This window comes from Microcaecilia unicolor, chromosome 12 (assembly GCF_901765095.1).
Source record: "Microcaecilia unicolor chromosome 12, aMicUni1.1, whole genome shotgun sequence".
NCBI lineage: Eukaryota > Metazoa > Chordata > Amphibia > Gymnophiona > Siphonopidae > Microcaecilia > Microcaecilia unicolor.
Genome location: NC_044042.1, coordinates 67877679 through 67894270, shown reverse-complemented (window position 1 = coordinate 67894270; position 16592 = coordinate 67877679). Strand labels below are relative to the sequence as shown.

General features: G+C 47.0%; 1 protein-coding gene across 3 annotated transcripts in view; it reads left to right on the top strand.

The window, feature by feature from the left end:
* PCGF2 (polycomb group ring finger 2) overlaps positions 1-16592 on the top strand; it is a 75020-nt gene that overhangs the window by 25325 nt on the left and 33103 nt on the right. For all 3 annotated transcript variants that reach the window (XM_030221556.1, XM_030221554.1, XM_030221555.1), the window contains exon 2: positions 9397-9530. In XM_030221556.1, the coding sequence (XP_030077416.1) occupies positions 9419-9530 (112 nt within the window). In that variant the 5' untranslated portion in view covers positions 9397-9418. The remainder of the gene's footprint in view (positions 1-9396; positions 9531-16592) is intronic.

The window sequence follows — 16592 nt, the reverse complement described above, 5'->3', positions numbered from 1 at the left end:
CTATTGAAAATGTGATATTAAAACAGCACCTCCCATTGGTAGGACCATAGGACTCCCACTCAGCTTAGAGCAGTGGTTTCCAAAACTGGTCCTGGAGGCACCCCAGCCAGTCAGGTTTTCAGGATACCCACAATGAATATTAACGAGAGATTTGAATGTAGTGGAGGTAGTAAATGCAAATCTCTTATGAATATTCATTGTGGGTATCCTGAAAACCTGACTGGCTAGGGTGCCTATCCATTATTGCAAAAAAACACCCATCATATAATGCCGCCCTTCTCACGCCCATGACACCCGCCTGAAATGCCCCTTCTGAAAATGTTTTGTTTTCGGCAAATACTGGACTTAAAAACTTTTTTTTGGTATGTTTGATTATATGGTTTAAACATTTTTGTGTGAGAAACACATTTATCTGCCACTTAGACCATTTTAAAATCTTGCTACGTGTCACGTGTGTCAGAGGCACAATAGCAATGTACTTTGGAATCTACTCTTAGACGTTCTATGGCTAAGATCAAAATAATGTGGGATCTCCACTGTGCCAACAAAGGAGCATCTGAAGGGAACCAATTTAACAAAATAGTCTTACAGGCTGGCAGGGTGGTACTTCTAAAATTTTTCTAAATCTCTTTGGATACACCTGAGGTGTAACACAATGATCAAATAAAAGATCTGGGATGGGTTGTAATGAGGAAACATGTTGGTATTAGATTGTAAGCTCTTTGAGCAGGGACTGTCTTTCTTCTATGTTTGTGCAGCGCTGCCTACGCCTTGTAGCGCTATAGAAATGCTAAATAGTAGTAGTAGTTGGTATACCATTCTCCAAAAATAAGAAACCAGAGATCATGACCAAGCCACATGACCCAATGTTGTTCTGGCCTGCTGGCATTTAAAACAATCATCAGTTGACCTCAACAAGGTATTTGTCAGATATTTTTATACTGCATTTATATTTAACTTCATAATATTGGAGTGCTTATTTTGTTATGTTTCTTTATGGTCTTGTATCTTCTTGTTTAGCTTTATAGATTGCTTTGAGCTGCTGGTTTGGGAAGTAGCAAATTTAAATAAGAAATATTGCTACTTTATCTGCAATGACAACAGGGTGAGACAGGGATGTGTGCTCAGGGATGTGTGTATATGACATCCCTGTGCTGAATACGACTCAGGGTTGTGCTGTCTTATTGCCCTCTTCTGTACCAACTGTGACTTGGGGCTGTGTTCCCGTTACAGTCAGTACAGAATAAAGGCGTGAATAAACATGGGGATAAAGTCTGGTTGATGTAGTGTATCTAGATTTCAGAAAGCTTTTGATGAAGATCTGCATGAGAGACTCCTGAGAAAATTAAAGAGTCATGGGATAGGAGGCAAGGTTCTGTTGTGGATTCGGCTTTGGTTATTCAACAGAAAACAGAGGGTAGGATTAAATGGTCATTTCTCTCAATGGAGGAGGGTGAACAGTGGAGTGCAGCAGGGATCTGTATTGCGACCGGTGCTATTTAACATATTTATAAATCACATGGAAATTGGAACGACTAGTGAGGTGATTAAATTTGCCAATGACACAAAACTATTCAAGGTTGTTAAAACACGTGCGGACTGTGAAATATTGCAGGAAGACCGTAGGAAATTGGAAGACTGGGCATCCAAATGGCATATGAAATTTAATGTGGGCAAATGCAAGGTGATGCACATTGGAAAGAATAATCCAAATCATAGTTACCTGATGCTAGGGTCCACCTTGTGGGTTAGCACTCAAGAAAAGATCTAGGTGTCATTGTAGATAATACGCTGAAATCTTCTGGTGGCGGCGGCCAAAAAAGCAAACAGGATGCTAGAAATTATTAGCAAAGGGATGGTGAATACAACTGAAAATACTATAATGCCTCTGTATCGCTTCATGACCATATCTTAAAAAAAGATATAGTGGAATTAGAAAAGGTTCAAAGAAGAGCGACCAAAATAATAAAGGGGATGTAACTCCTCTCTTACGAGGAAAGGCTAAAGAGGTTAGGGCTCTTCAGCTTGGAAAAGAGATGGATGGGGGGAGATACGACTGAGGTCTACAAAATCCTGAGTGGTGTAGAACGAGTAGAAGTAAATTGATTTTTTTTTTACTTGTTCCAGAAGTACAAAGACTAGGGGACACTCAAGGAAGTTACATGGAAATATTTTAAAACAAATAAGAAATATTTTTTCATTCAATGAATAGTTAAGCTCTGGAACTCTTTGCCAGAGGATGTGGTAACAGCAGTTAGCATATCTGGGTTTAAAAAAAATTTGGACAAGTTCCTGGAGGAAACGTCCATAGTCTGTTACTGAGACAGACATGGGGAAGCAACTGCTTGCCCTGGGATTTGTAGCATGGAAAGCGAAAATACTTAACTGTAGCAGGTATTCTCCAAGGACAGCAGGCTTCATATTCTCACAAGTGGGTGACACTGATCCGCTTCGCCCAGTTCGGCATTTTTCCAAAGCTAAAAATAGAGCTTTGTGGAGCGCGACCTGTGCTCCACTGTGCATGCGCAAGTGCCTTCCTGCCCATCGTGCGAACGTGGTCTCCTCAGTTTAATACTAAAACAAAAATAATAAAGTAAAAATAACCAGAGACAACTCCAAGGGGAAGCCCGCTGTCCTCGGAGAATACTTGCTATAGGTAGGTATCCTCGCTTTCTCAGAGGACAAGCAGTCTTCTATCTTCTCACAAGTGGGAAATCCCTAGCATTCAGGCTCACCCAAAACAACAAACATTGGCCAATTGGGCCTCGCAATGGCAAGGACATAACACAGATTAACTATATGCAATCTGAATGAGGGTGCAGCCTGGAACAGAATAAAATGGGCCTAGGAGGGTGGAGTTGGATTCTAGACCCCAAACAGATTCTGCAACACTGACTGCCTGAACCAACTGTCGTGTCAGGTACCCTGCTCTAGAGACAAGCTCTGGGGACATTTGAATGACATCTTGCAGACTTCTCATGGCTTACTACCATTGAGAAGCCAGGGTCCATTGAGCTGATCTCATGTGAAGATGTGTCATGGGTGTAATGTACACTGTGGAAGCCATGTGGCCCAACCTCCTCAACGTCTGCCGAGCTGTGACCTGCTGAGAGGCACGAACCCTGGACACTAATGAGACAAGATAGTAGGCTTGAACCCTCTGTGTGTTGAGCCGGGCTCCTATAAACTCCAATCACTGGACAAGGTGCAAATGGGAGTTAGGGTAATTTAAAACGAACCCTAGTAGCTCGAGCACCCAAATAGTCATCTGCATGGACTCCCGAGCACCGTCCTCTGAGGTGCTCTTCACCAGCCAATCATCGAGATATGGAAACACATGGACTCCCAGTCTGCGTAGCATTGCTGCATCTACCGCTAGACATTTGGTGAAGACCCTGAAAGCTGATGCAAGGCCAAAAGGCAACATGCGGCACTGTTAATGATGTGTTCCCAGTTGAAATCGAAGATACTTCGGATGAGCTAGAAGTATTGGGATGTGAGTATATGCGTTCTTAAGTCCAGAGAGCATAGCCAATCATTTTTCTGAATCATTGGGAGAAGGGTGCAGAGGGAAACCTTCCTGAATTTTTCTCGGACTAGAAATTTGTTCATGGCCCTTAGGTCTAGGATGGGATGCATCCCCCCCTGTCGTCTTCTGCACAAGGAAGTACCTGGAATAGAATCCCTTCCTTTCTTCCCTTGGTGGAACGGGTTCGATCGCATGGGCATTTAAAAGTGCATAGAGTTCCTCTGCAAGTACCTGCCTGTGCTGAGAGCTGAAAGAATGAACTCTCAGTGGACAATTTGAGGGTTTGGAGAGCCAATTGAAGGTGTATCTGAGACGGACTATTTAAAGAACCCACCAGTCAGAGGTTATCAGAGGCCACATTTGGTGAAATAATTTAGCCTCCCCCAGACCGGTAAGTCATCCAGGATGGACACTTTTACTGCGGCTATGCTCTGCTGAAGCTAGTCAAAAGCTCGTCCCTTACTTTGACTGGGGAGCAGCAGGGGTCTTAGGCATATGTTGTTGACGTGTACGAGTGCACTGGGGCTGAGTTGGTTGACAAGCTGAAAGAGTGTACCTATGCCTAGAATAGTAGTAGGGACTGCTTTGTGACTTTCCAAAAACTTTCTTAGATGAGGAGGTGGATGCAGAAGGTACCCGGCAGGAGAGAGAAGAGATGGTATCAGTGTGTTTCTTGATTTGGTCTGCAACCTCCTCAACCTTCTGTCCAAACAGATTATCCCCCCGGCAAAGAGCATCCGCCAACCTCTGCTGAACAGAATGTTCCAAGTCAGAAGCACGCAGCCATGAGAGTTTGCGCATTGCTATACTTTGAGCAGAGATCCTGGATGCCACATCAAAAGTGTCATAAGTGCCCCTGGACAAGAACTTTTAACACGCCTTCTGCTGCTTGACCAACTGGCAAAAAGGCTCGGCCTGATCTGGAGGGGAGCACGTCCACCAAGTCTGAAAGTTGTTGCACCGAGTTTCACAAGCAAACACTTGTGAAGAGCTGATAAGAAATTATACAAGAGATTAGCATTGAAGCCTGGTACATCTTCCTCCCCCAAAAATCCAGGGGTCTAGCTTCTCTGCCTGGGGGCGCTGAGGCATAGTCTCTAGTACTCCTGGCTCGTTTGAGAGTGGACTCCTCCACCAAGGAATTGTGAGGCAACTGAGGCCTAACAAACCCAGGTTCACTGTGGATCCGATACTGGGTGTCAATCCTTTTGGGCACAACATGGACCGAGAGAGGGGATGCCCAGTTCCTGATGAGGACTTCTTTGAGTACCTTGTGGAGAGGGGCAGTCACAGCCTCCGTAGGAGGAGATGTGTAGTCTAGGACCTTGAGCATCTTGGCCCTGGGCTCATCCTCCACTTCTTAAGGAAATGGAATGGCATCAGCCATTTCCTAAACAAAAGATGGGAATGAAGGCTGTCTGGTGAAATTGTTTCCTTTCAGGTGGTGGGGAGGGTCCAGAGGGAATACTATAGGACTCATCTGAGGAAAAGTACCTGGGATCTTCCTCTGAATCTGATGAGTGCTCCTCCTCTGTGTTAGACAGTATCTCCTTATGGGATCTCTGAGACCGAACCCGCCTTGATACCAAGGAACCATGCCCTTGAGAGCGGCATTGAGAAGCCATCTCCCGTCTCGGCTCTGGAGAAGCTTCCTCCATTGATGTTGAGGGAGTTACTGGCTTGGAGACTGCAAGTGGCGCCGGAGGCTGCATTGCAAGTTGAGGGCCAGGCGGGGCCGCAGCGGGAGATATGGCAGGCGCAAGCACCCCCAATACTGAAGCACACTGCTGCATAAGGCCATCCAGCAGCTCTGGGAGCAAGGCCTGGATGTGCTTATCAAGGGCCGACACCGGGAAAAGCTGAGGCACTGGTTGAGGCGCAGGTTGCAGAACTGGGGTTGATGTGGGAACAGGATCTTGGCTACTTGGAGACAGGTGCATTGGCACCTCCTGAATGGAGAGACAGCGATCCTCCCAGCTCAGACGCTTCTTGGGTGCCAAATCCTTTGACACCCCGGAGCTCCCGGCACCATCTGTTGAGGGTGACCAATGACGATGCTTCTTGGCCTTCGCCCAAAGCATGTCACCAAGGCTCCTCTGTGCCGACGAGGATGACGTTGAATCCTCCCATCACCTCGGGGTTGGGTCCGATGATGGATGGTCCTGAGGGCTGCACAGCAGGAGTCCTCGAGACAGGTGGGGACCCACTTGATGCCTCACTCCCAGTGTTTAAGAGTCTCAAAGCAGCCATGCTTACCGATGCTCCTGATGCCGGTGCGATGCTCAATGCCGACGCCTCCGACCTCTATGCCGATTCTGACATTGAGGAACCAGACCTGTCTCCAAAACTCTTCTCTTGTTGAGCCTCTCAGGAAACCTGGGTCCTCTTCTTCATGCGAAGACAGGGAACACAGTTAGCAGGGCTATAGTCGGGCCCAAGACACTGCAGACACTAAGAATGGGTGTCTTTTCCCAAGATCGTCAGATTGCACCGGGTACAGAGCTTGAAGCCACTGGAGGTCTTCGTGGACATGGATGGGCTAATCGACCAAATTAAACGATTCGATGGAGCCTAAAACTGGGGCAAGGCACAGAAAAGGGAGAAAACCCGACCAAAGTCAGGGCCTAAAAACAGCCCAATGATGACGGAAAAAGAAAACAAACCCGGGCAAAACAAAACTAGGAAAATAAAGGATGGGTTTGAAAAAAGGGCCCAAATAAAAAAGCCACAAGAAACCGAGAAAAATCAGCCGGAAGGCACTGAAAAGCTCTCAAGACAGGGCAAGTGAGGAGAGATCAAAAAACGCGCACCTTCTCCTCATGTGGAAAAAAAGAGAACTGAGGAGACCGCGTTCACGCAACAGGTGGGAAGGCACGTTTGGCTCACACTCCACAAAGCTCTATTTTTAGCTTTGGAAAAATGCCGGACCGGGCAGCATGGATTGGCGTCACCCACTTGTGAGAAGATAGAAGCCTACTTGTCCTCGAAGAATGTTGCTACTAATTGGGTTTTCTGCCAGGTACTTGTGACCTGGCTTGGCCACTGTTGGAAGCAGGATACTGGGCTAGGTGGACCATTGGTCTGACCCAGCTACTCTTATGTTCTTATGTACTGTCCCCTCCATGCTGAATGTAATTTGAGACCATGCTGTCTTACTGATCCCTCCTATACTGAATGTGTTTTGGGGCTGTGCTCTCTTACTGTCCCCTCCTGTGCTGAGTGTGATCTGGGCTGTGCTTTTGGGACCCTGCTTCAGGGGCGTAGCCACGGGTGGGCCTGGGCCCACCCACTTTGGGCTCAGGCCCACTCAGCAACAGTGCAATTCAGCCAACGAAAAAGCACGAGTTCAGCTCCCTCCTCCCAGCCACCCGCCGGTGTGCCGCAGGTTTTGTTCCCTCCCGGCCTGCTCCCTCCCCTTCCATCCCCGTCGGACGTCTGCAGCGGAGCCACACACTGCCACCGCTACACAACTGCTTCCTTCCGGCCGGCCTCACCTTTTCCGATAGTCTTTCTGAAGAGGCGGGGCCGGGGCCGTCCGCACGCTGCTATGAGTGCTTCCTCTGCGCTGGCCCCGCCTCTTCAGAAAGAGTATCGGAAAAGGTGAGGCCAGCCGGAAGGAAGCAGTTGTGTAGTGGCAGCGTGCGACTCCGCTGCAGACGTCTGGCGGGGATGGAAGGGGAGGGAGGGCCTGCGGCATGCCGGCGGGTGCTTGGAGGTGGGAGAGAACGACGATGATGGCGAAAAGGTGCAGCTGCAGCATGTCAGCAGGTGGCTGGGGGGGAGAGGGGAAAAAGGTGCAGCATGCTGGCTGGCAGGTGGCTTGAGGGGTCAGGGAGAGAGGGATTGACAGGAGCACTGTTGGGATGAGGGAGTGAGACAGGGTAGTGCTAGGTGGGGTGGAGGAATGGAGAGATGCTGCAAGGGGAAAGAGAGGGAGAATTGTTGGATATGGGTGGGGTGGGGTGGGATGGGATGGGGAAAGGCTGCATAGGAGTGGTAAAGGGCCAGAGAGAAAAAAAAGTGTTGGACATGGAAGTGGAAAGAAAGGAGGGAGAGATGAGATGGGGAAATGTTGAACATGGCATTGAGGTGAGGGGAAGGAAGGATGGAGAGATGCTGTGTGGGGGGGGGGGGGGGGGGGGGGGGAAGAGATGTTAGACCAGGGTTCAAGGCATGGAGAGGGAGAAAAGTTGGACATGAAGGTAGAGGAGAGGAAAGGAGAGATGCACGAGCGGGGGAGGGGAGAAAGAGGGAAGATGGATCCAGGGAGAGAAGATGGACAATGGATGGTAGGGAAGAGAAAGGGAAAAATGCTGAACAATGGGGGAGGGGAGAGAGATGGGACAGGAAGATGCTGGTGGTGGGAGGTAAAAGGAATAGGGAGATATCAGGCTAGAGGGTGAGGATGGGAGAAAGAGGGAACAAATGCTGGGCTGGAAGGGTGGAGGGAGGGAGACACTGGGAATGGTGGAAAGCATGGAGAAGAGGCCCAAGGAGTGGAGATGGCAAGGAAATAAATGAGAGAACAGTGATTACAGGGGTAGAAATATGGTAATGATGCATAGATTGAAGATGGAAAGGAATGATAGGCTGGGAAGGAGAGAGATGGGGAATGGGAGAGCTAGTGGGTGAAATGAAATGGATAAGTGATAGATATCTGAAAAGTAAAAAGAAGGAAAAGATTTAGAAAGTGGATGAAATTTGAGTGTACAGAGGCAGAAAAGAAAGAAAGGAAAGAGCTAAAATGGAAAGATCAATATTTCAGAGGCAGGTGTAGTGAGGAAATGAAATGGCAGGAGAAAAAAGACAAATGGTCAGCCGCTTGAAGAATTAGCAGAAGACAGGAAAGCGGGAAAGAGAAATTGGAACCAACATGATGGAAAAATAAAATGTCCAGACAATAAAGGTAGAAAAATCATTTTATTTTGAATGTTTTAAATGGAATATGTTAGCTTTGGGAAATGTGCATAGTGGATGTCTTTTTATTGTGTTAAGTAGAAAAGGAAATGCGCTTTTTTTTTCTCCAGTGTTGCAGTGCATGCTGAGGGTTCCCAGTTCAATTTTGTCTACATATTTTTATTTCTAATTTGTGATCCCTTGTTCTGTAATTTGTGACGGTCTGTCAGTGTGACTGTAATGGCAGGTGAAGAGATTGAAGAGGAGAGGGAATTGGGGGAGGGGCTTCTTTATTTTCTGCCCTGGTCACCAGCATGGTTAACAGCAGCCCTGAACCTTGCTCTGGCTAGTGGGGATCCCCAAGCCTTGTCAGCTGGGGATCTCTTCTGGGGCTGGCTGGAGCTGCCTTCCGCCGAGCTTTGCAGATGGGGGCAGCATCCTGGAGCCACTGACAACTAAGCATGTATGGGGTGCTGGCATCAGTGGCTCGAGGAGTTGCTACTGCCTGCTGGGCTTGGCGGGGAGGAGTTCTGGCCATCTCTGGTGGAGGTCCCCAGCTGATGGAGACTGGGGATCCTCATCAGCTAAAGTATTTATATTTTGAGTTGGGAAGTGCTGGGGGAGAGGGGGGAGAGAGAAAATTTTGTGCCTACCCACTTTGTGCTCAGGCCCACCCAAAATTGGTTGTCTGGCTACACCACTGCCGTGCTCCCTTACTGATTCCTCCTGTGCTGAATGTAATTTAGGTCTGTGATCTCTTACTGTTCCCTCCTGTGCCGACTATGATTTGAAGTTCTGCTCTCTTACTGTCTCCTCCTTTGTTGAATGTGATTTAGGACTATGCTGTCTTACTGATCCCTCTTGTGATGTGACTTGGGCTCTGCTCTCTTACTTTCTCCTCCTGTGCTGAATGTGGCTTGGAGCTGTACTCATACTTATACTCATGTAATTTGTTTTTTGTTTGTTTAAAGGTTCCCGACTCAGCCTGTGACAATGCAGAGAAGTAGGAGGATAAAAATCACAGAGCTGAATCCCCATCTAATGTGCGCCTTGTGTGGAGGATATTTCATTGATGCTACCACTATTGTGGAGTGTCTACATTCCTGTAAGTATATTAGAGATGAGGGGATTCAATGAAATAAGTTAGCTTCTTTCCTTCCTACAATATGATGTGCTCTTTTATGAATTGCTCTGATGAATCTTTAATTCTTTGCACAGTAAAGTTTTAGTTATTTTTGTGAGGGAAAGGGATTTTGATTTCTGTACAAGTCTATGCATCATTAATCATTTACAGGGGTCTTGTAGATATGCTCTGCTACAAAACTATTGTAGATTCTATTTCTGCAATATAAAGATGGTGGGCTGGGACCACAGTGCATTTATTTATTTACTTACAGTATTTTCTTGACTGCCCTTAGTCACAACAACAATAAGGTGGCTTGCAATGCTAACCTAAAAAGATGAGGACAAATTAGAAACACCAAGATAGAAAAGCTGTGCATATCTACATGCAATACCTTGATCATATTTCGGAGCTCATATGCCTTTTGGGAGAATTTTGCGGCTTGTCGCCTCTTTCTCCCCACCCTTGACTCTCATCCAGAAAATCTGTGTGTGCAAAAAAACTGATGTTTGTTGGAATGAATGTGAAGATTGTTAATTTGAAGATGAAAGGTGATTTGTGTGCTTTATCTGAATTTCTCAGTAATTAAATCATTGGGTATCCACAAATATATGATGAGGCCCAAGTTGTCTCACACTCATATGTGACCATCTCTGGGAAAAGATGACTAAAGTCACCAGAAACAAAAAATGAGGTTTTAATGAATTATGTTAGAGCAAACAATTTGTAATAGAACAGTTTAAACCCTTATCCTTTTACATTAAAAAAATAAAAAAGTTACAGAAGTTCAAACATAACTTTTTCAGATTGCTTTTGGACCCATGACATGAAAAATCAGCCATTCTCAACATTTTGGATCAGCTACTGTAGTCACCTTTTCCCAGAGATAGTCACATATGATAATGGAATTATCCACAGTGCCATTTCACAGAGAAATTCAGGGGTGCAGTCAGACACCCAATTTTGGGTGGGCCTGAGACCCCCGCCTGGCAGCTCTCCCTCCCCTCCCCCGCTGGTGTTCTGGGATCTCTCAACTCGACCCCCAACCCCTCCATACCTTTTAAATCTTTTAGTTATTGGCCGGCAGCAAGCAGCGACTCATACCCACTGCTCACGCCGGCCCTAAGCCTTCCCTCCGACACCACTTCCTGTTTCTGCATAGGCAGAACCACGTCACAGGAAAGGATCGGGGCTGGCGCAAGCAGTGAGTTTGAGTCACTACTTGCTGCTGGCCAAGAACTGAAAGATTTAAAAAGGTAAGGAGGGGATGGGGACAGAGAGACCCTGGGATGGTTGCAGAGTTGGGGAGGGGAGAGAGAGAGGGCAGGAATCTTCAGCTGGTGGGGATGGGAGCCCTGCCAGACACACCAGATATACACCCAGGCCCACCTGTGGCTCACATTGCAAATTCTTGTCTTTTTTCAGATGGCATTAAGATCCATGACAGAGTAGACAACAGAGAGAGACAAGATAGAATGAGGGATGATTAAGAAAGCTTGAGAAATAGTCACATGCTTTGTAGCTAAGTTTTCATGCATGTAATAATGTAGAAATCCAATGAGATGAGATGCTAATGTGCATTGACCAAGAGAGAGACCTCAGGGTGATTTAAAAAAAATATAGGAAGGGGAGGGGGAAGTGACGTCACCAGGCAAGATGGCCGCCTAGTCCCGAAGCTCCGCCATCCAGCGCCTATAAAAAGCTTTTAAAAGTAATAAAAAGTGGACCTCGGTCGACAATAACGCTGGAAAAGGCTGCCGGATGATCCCCTAGACTCTCAGCTGCAATGAGTAAAACTCCCGCGACGCGGAAAAAGGAGAGCGAGCGGTCCGAAAAAAGCATGGCGGGAAAGACCGCCAAACGCAATGAATCGCCGGAACGGGCCACTCCATCTGACTCTGATTCAGCTCTGTCTGCCTCCGAACATCGCAACCCGCCTCCCAAAAGAGGTATCTCGAGCGAACTGCGTACATTTTTATTTAACATTCAAGAGGAGATAAAACAATCGAAGGAGGAAATCCTCGAACGAATGGACACGCTGAGCACAGATCTTCGCGAATTGGGGGGCAGGGTGGAAGAGGCAGAACTCAAGCTGGAAGAGCAGACAGAGACACTAACTAAACATACTGATCAGCTGCAAGATCTTGAAAAGAAAAATATGGAACTTGCCTATAAACTGGATGACTTGGAGAACAGGGGACGCCGCAATAACCTCAGATTTCGCGGCGTTCCAGAAGGAGGCGACACGGAGGATATAATGGTGATAGTGCAAACAATGTGTGCCACGCTGTTGGGCCATGAGGCGGGGGCCACGCCGGTGGAATTAGATAGAGCACACAGAGCACTGGGGCCCCGAAGAGAACAGCAGGTGCGAGACATCATAGTGCGCTTTCATAAATTTGAAGTCAAAGAGCAGGTCATGGTGAGTGCGAGGCGGGCTCAGAACTTTGAATATGGAGGAGCTAAGATACTGGTGTACCAAGACCTCTCACTATACACTTTGCAACAGCGACGCCAAATGAGGCCTGCACTGGATGTCCTACTTAAAAACAAGCAGCAGTACAGATGGGGTTTTCCCTTCTCCCTGAATTTTGCGCTGAAAGGTAGTAAATACAGAGTGCGCTCGCTACAAGAAGCTTGGGAAGCACTGCATGCTGCGGAATTCGTGAGCACAACAGTCCCGCCGGGGGAATTAGCAACAACAACACGAGCTAAACTCCAAGGCTGGCAGCGAGCAGTAGGAAATGTGAGACGAGGCAAGTCCAAGAGATGAGAGACCCGGCCTACATCCAAAGTAAGAGAGAAGCTGGAAACAATTGAGTTCTGGACATAAAAGTGGACTCTTACAGGTTATGTCAATTGAACTAAACTTGGACTGAGGTTGATAATTTATTCACTTCAGAGCTTTGGGGAGTGGATTGAGAGAGGAGAGAATGAGCTAAATGCAAACTGTACGAGAAGTGAGCAGATTTGGTAATGTATAAAAATAATAATCGGGAGGGTTACAAAGAATGTTGGGAGGGGGGAAATGGTATTGAAAAGAGATAAAAGAAGGAAGAGAAATGTGAAAGGCGTGGGAGGGTGGGAAGAGGGGCTGGGACGTCTTGGAAAGGGTGCTTCACTTCCTAGTATCCCATTCAGAGGACTAGATCCTCTGGTTGGTGTAATATGGGGGGGATGACGGAGGGGAACCTGGGGGGGGGAAGGGGTGGGGGGAAAGGGGAAAGACTGTTAAACTATGATGAAGTAATTGAGGGTCACAAAGGTACAAGTAAGAGGGCCAGGGAGTGCTATTGGCTTATACTTAAATAATAGAACATAATGGGTCATGATTTGAAGTTTATAATGTAAAAGGATTGAATATGCCACAGAAGAGACAGAAACTGTATAGAGAATTACATCAGTTACAACCAAAAATAGTATTTTTGCAAGAGACACACTTGCGGCGTAAGCATGAGCATCTTCTACGATGCCCAGGTTACTCAGGAGTGTACTGCGCATCCTCTGAAACCACAAAAAAGGGAGGGGTGGCGATACTGATACACTCCTCCATACCGGTGCAGGTTAAACAGATTAAACGGGACCCGAGGGGCCGCTTTATTTATCTTTACATGACATTGAACCAGACAGACATCACATTAGCGTCGATATATGCCCCTAATAGTGGACAGGTGGAATTTTTCACAAGGGTTCGTAATTCCTTGATTGCCTTTGTCAGGGGATCCCTAATAATGGGAGGGGACTTCAATGCAGTGATGAACCCGGGGATAGACCGAACGGGGGTAACAAGGTCTGAGGGGAAAAAGGAGGCTCAGGCACTAGGGTCATTGGTTTATTCCTTAGGGGTCCTGGACCTGTGGAGGTTGACACATCGGACAGATAGGGATTATACATTTTATTCGCTGGTACATGAGTCATACTCTAGAATTGACTATATCTTTGTGGACGCTGCATTGTTAGAAAGGGGACCAAATGCTGGGATTGGAAGTGTGACACTGTCAGATCACTCCCCAGTGTGGGTAACTCTGCCAAATATACAGGCTGGTCAACAAGATAAGAGATGGACCCTAAATACTAGCATTTTGCAAGAGGGTGATGTGCTGGTGGGGTACAAAAAAATGCTACAAGAATACCTAAAACTAAATGTGGATACTGGCCCAGCATTACATGTTGTTTGGGACACCCTGAAGGCAGTGTCTAGGGGTTATTTTCTACAACAGGCAAGCAAACGCTCAAAGGCGAGGAAGGCACTGATAACAACCTGCCTTGGCAAAATACAACAACTGGAGAAGCAACATAAAATGAATAGATCACAGCAGGTGTGGCAGGAGTTGTGTATAGCAAGGATGAGGCTGGATGCCATATACTCAGAGCATTTAGAGGTCTTAAGGGCTAGGCAGGGGATGCGCTCTTATGAGTTCACTAACAAAGCAGGGCGACTACTGGCTACAAAAATACGCAGGCAGAGAGTAGATCGGCTTATACATCAGGTTCGGGATGAGGGTGGTAGCTTGCTGAATCAAAATGAGCAAATACGCCAAAGATTTGGGGAGTATTATCAAGCGCTTTATAAACAGGAAATCAATCCGACACCCGACGCGATAGATGAATTTCTGCAGGAATGCGAGCTTCCCAACTTGGCTAGACAGCATAGGGACCTGTTGGAAAAGCAGGTTACCCCACAGGAAATACAGGAGGCGATAAGTAGCTTGCCATCTTACAAGTCCCCAGGGTTAGATGGTCTCCCTAATGAATTTTATAAGCAGTTTGCCCCCGAGTTAGCGCCGTTGCTCGCGGATCTGTTCAATCAGGTAGAGGAGGGGGAGGTTCTGCCGTTGACTATGAGAGATGCTTGGATAGCGGTGATACCCAAGCCAGAAAAAGATCACACCGAGTGTGGCTCCTACAGGCCCATATCGGTACTCAATGCCGATGTTAAGATACTGGCTAAGGTACTTGCCAACAGGCTGGCGCCTATACTCCCGACCCTTGTGCACCCGGACCAAGTGGGCTTTGTGGCCCATCGAAAGGCGATGGACAATATCAGACGTACGGTAGATTTAATGCACTTGGCAAAGAGGAATCAGAGGCCCTTGTGTCTCTTGAGTTTAGATGCAGAGAAAGCTTTCGATCGCGTTCATTGGTCCTTCATGTACAGAGTCCTGGAGGTAATGGGTTTCGGTGCGAAGTTTATAGGCTGGATACGGGCGTTTTATACCTCGCCAAAAGCATGTGTTAAACTTAATGAAAATTATTCTGGGCTGTTCACATTGCATAGAGGAACGAGACAGGGCTGTCCCCTGTCTCCTCTCCTATTTGCTATGGTTATGGAACCCTTTGCAGCACGGATACGACAAGATCCGGAGTTCGTAGGGGCCCGGGTAGCAGACAGAACGCATAAACTGGCGCTCTACGCGGACGATTTTTTGTTATATGCGACACGACCCCTGACTACATTCCCTCGACTTATTCAACTTATAGACGAGTACTCAGTAGTCTTGGGATTCAAAGTGAATATGGCAAAGTCCGAAGCCTTGAATGTAACTATAGATGAGGAAACGGTAACAGAGCTGAAGTCATCATTCCCATTTAGGTGGGCCCGGGGACAGATTAGATACTTAGGGGTTAAATTGACAGTACCACTGTCAGAGCTTTTCTCGGCAAACTATAAGGGACTGATAAAGACAATTGCAGAGGATATGGAGAGATGGGGAGGACTAGAGGTATCCTGGTTTGGACGTATAGCTATTATTAAGATGAATGTCCTACCTCGCCTCCTGTATTTATTCCAAGTGCTGCCTGTGAAGGCGCCCAGGCGATTTCTCGCGTCCTTACAAGATCGTATTGTGCGTTTCGTCTGGGCAGGAAAGCATCCCAGATTGTCGCGAACCTTGTTATATCAAGAGAAGAGGAGAGGAGGATTGGGAGTCCCAAACCTTCATTGGTATTACAGGGCAGCTCAGGGAAAGGCAGCTATGGAATGGTATCAAGACTATCCTGATAGACAGTGGGTCCACTTAGAACAGCACTCTCTTGGAGAGACGCCATTGGGGGCACTTATGTGGTTGCCAAGGTCTTTTCGCAAACTGCAAGAAGGCGTATGCCCCTCAGTGGAAGTTACTCTATACTATTGGGACAAATTATTTCCAGAGGGCAGATGTGTGCTGTCCCGAATGACACCAATAGCTTATAACCCTTTGTTCCTGCCGGGGAACACTACGGGTGTCTTCACCCGTATGCGGAGGGAGTGCGAAGGTGGGGTCAATTGTATGACAATAACAATACTGTACTAACTTTTGCGGCACTGAAGACGGAGTTCCCGGTGGTGGAGGGTGAAGAGTTTGCATACTGTCAATTGTCACATTTCCTACACAATGCAGCGACCAGAAAGGTCATCCAGCGGAAATCACTCCCCCTCGAAGAAATATGTGAAAAGTTAATTGGATCCCGGGGGCTTTTTGGGAAAATATATACAGTGGGGGAAATAAGTATTTGATCCCTTGCTGATTTTGTAAGTTTGCCCACTGACAAAGACATGAGCAGCCCATAATTGAAGGGTAGGTTATTGGTAACAGTGAGAGATAGCACATCACAAATTAAATCCGGAAAATCACATTGTGGAAAGTATATGAATTTATTTGCATTCTGCAGAGGGAAATAAGTATTTAATCCCTCTGGCAAACAAGACCTAATACTTGGTGGCAAAACCCTTGTTGGCAAGCACAGCGGTCAGACGTCTTCTGTAGTTGATGATGAGGTTTGTACACATGTCAGGAGGAATTTTGGTCCACTCCTCTTTGCAGATCATCTCTAAATCATTAAGAGTTCTGGGCTGTCGCTTGGCAACTCGCAGCTTCAGCTCCCTCCATAAGTTTTCAATGGGATTAAGGTCTGGTGACTGGCTAGGCCACTCCATGACCCTAATGTGCTTCTTCCTGAGCCACTCCTTTGTTGCCTTGGCTGTATGTTTTGGGTCATTGTCGTGCTGGAAGACCCAGCCACGACCCATTTTTAAGGCCCTGGCGGAGGGAAGGAGGTTGTCAC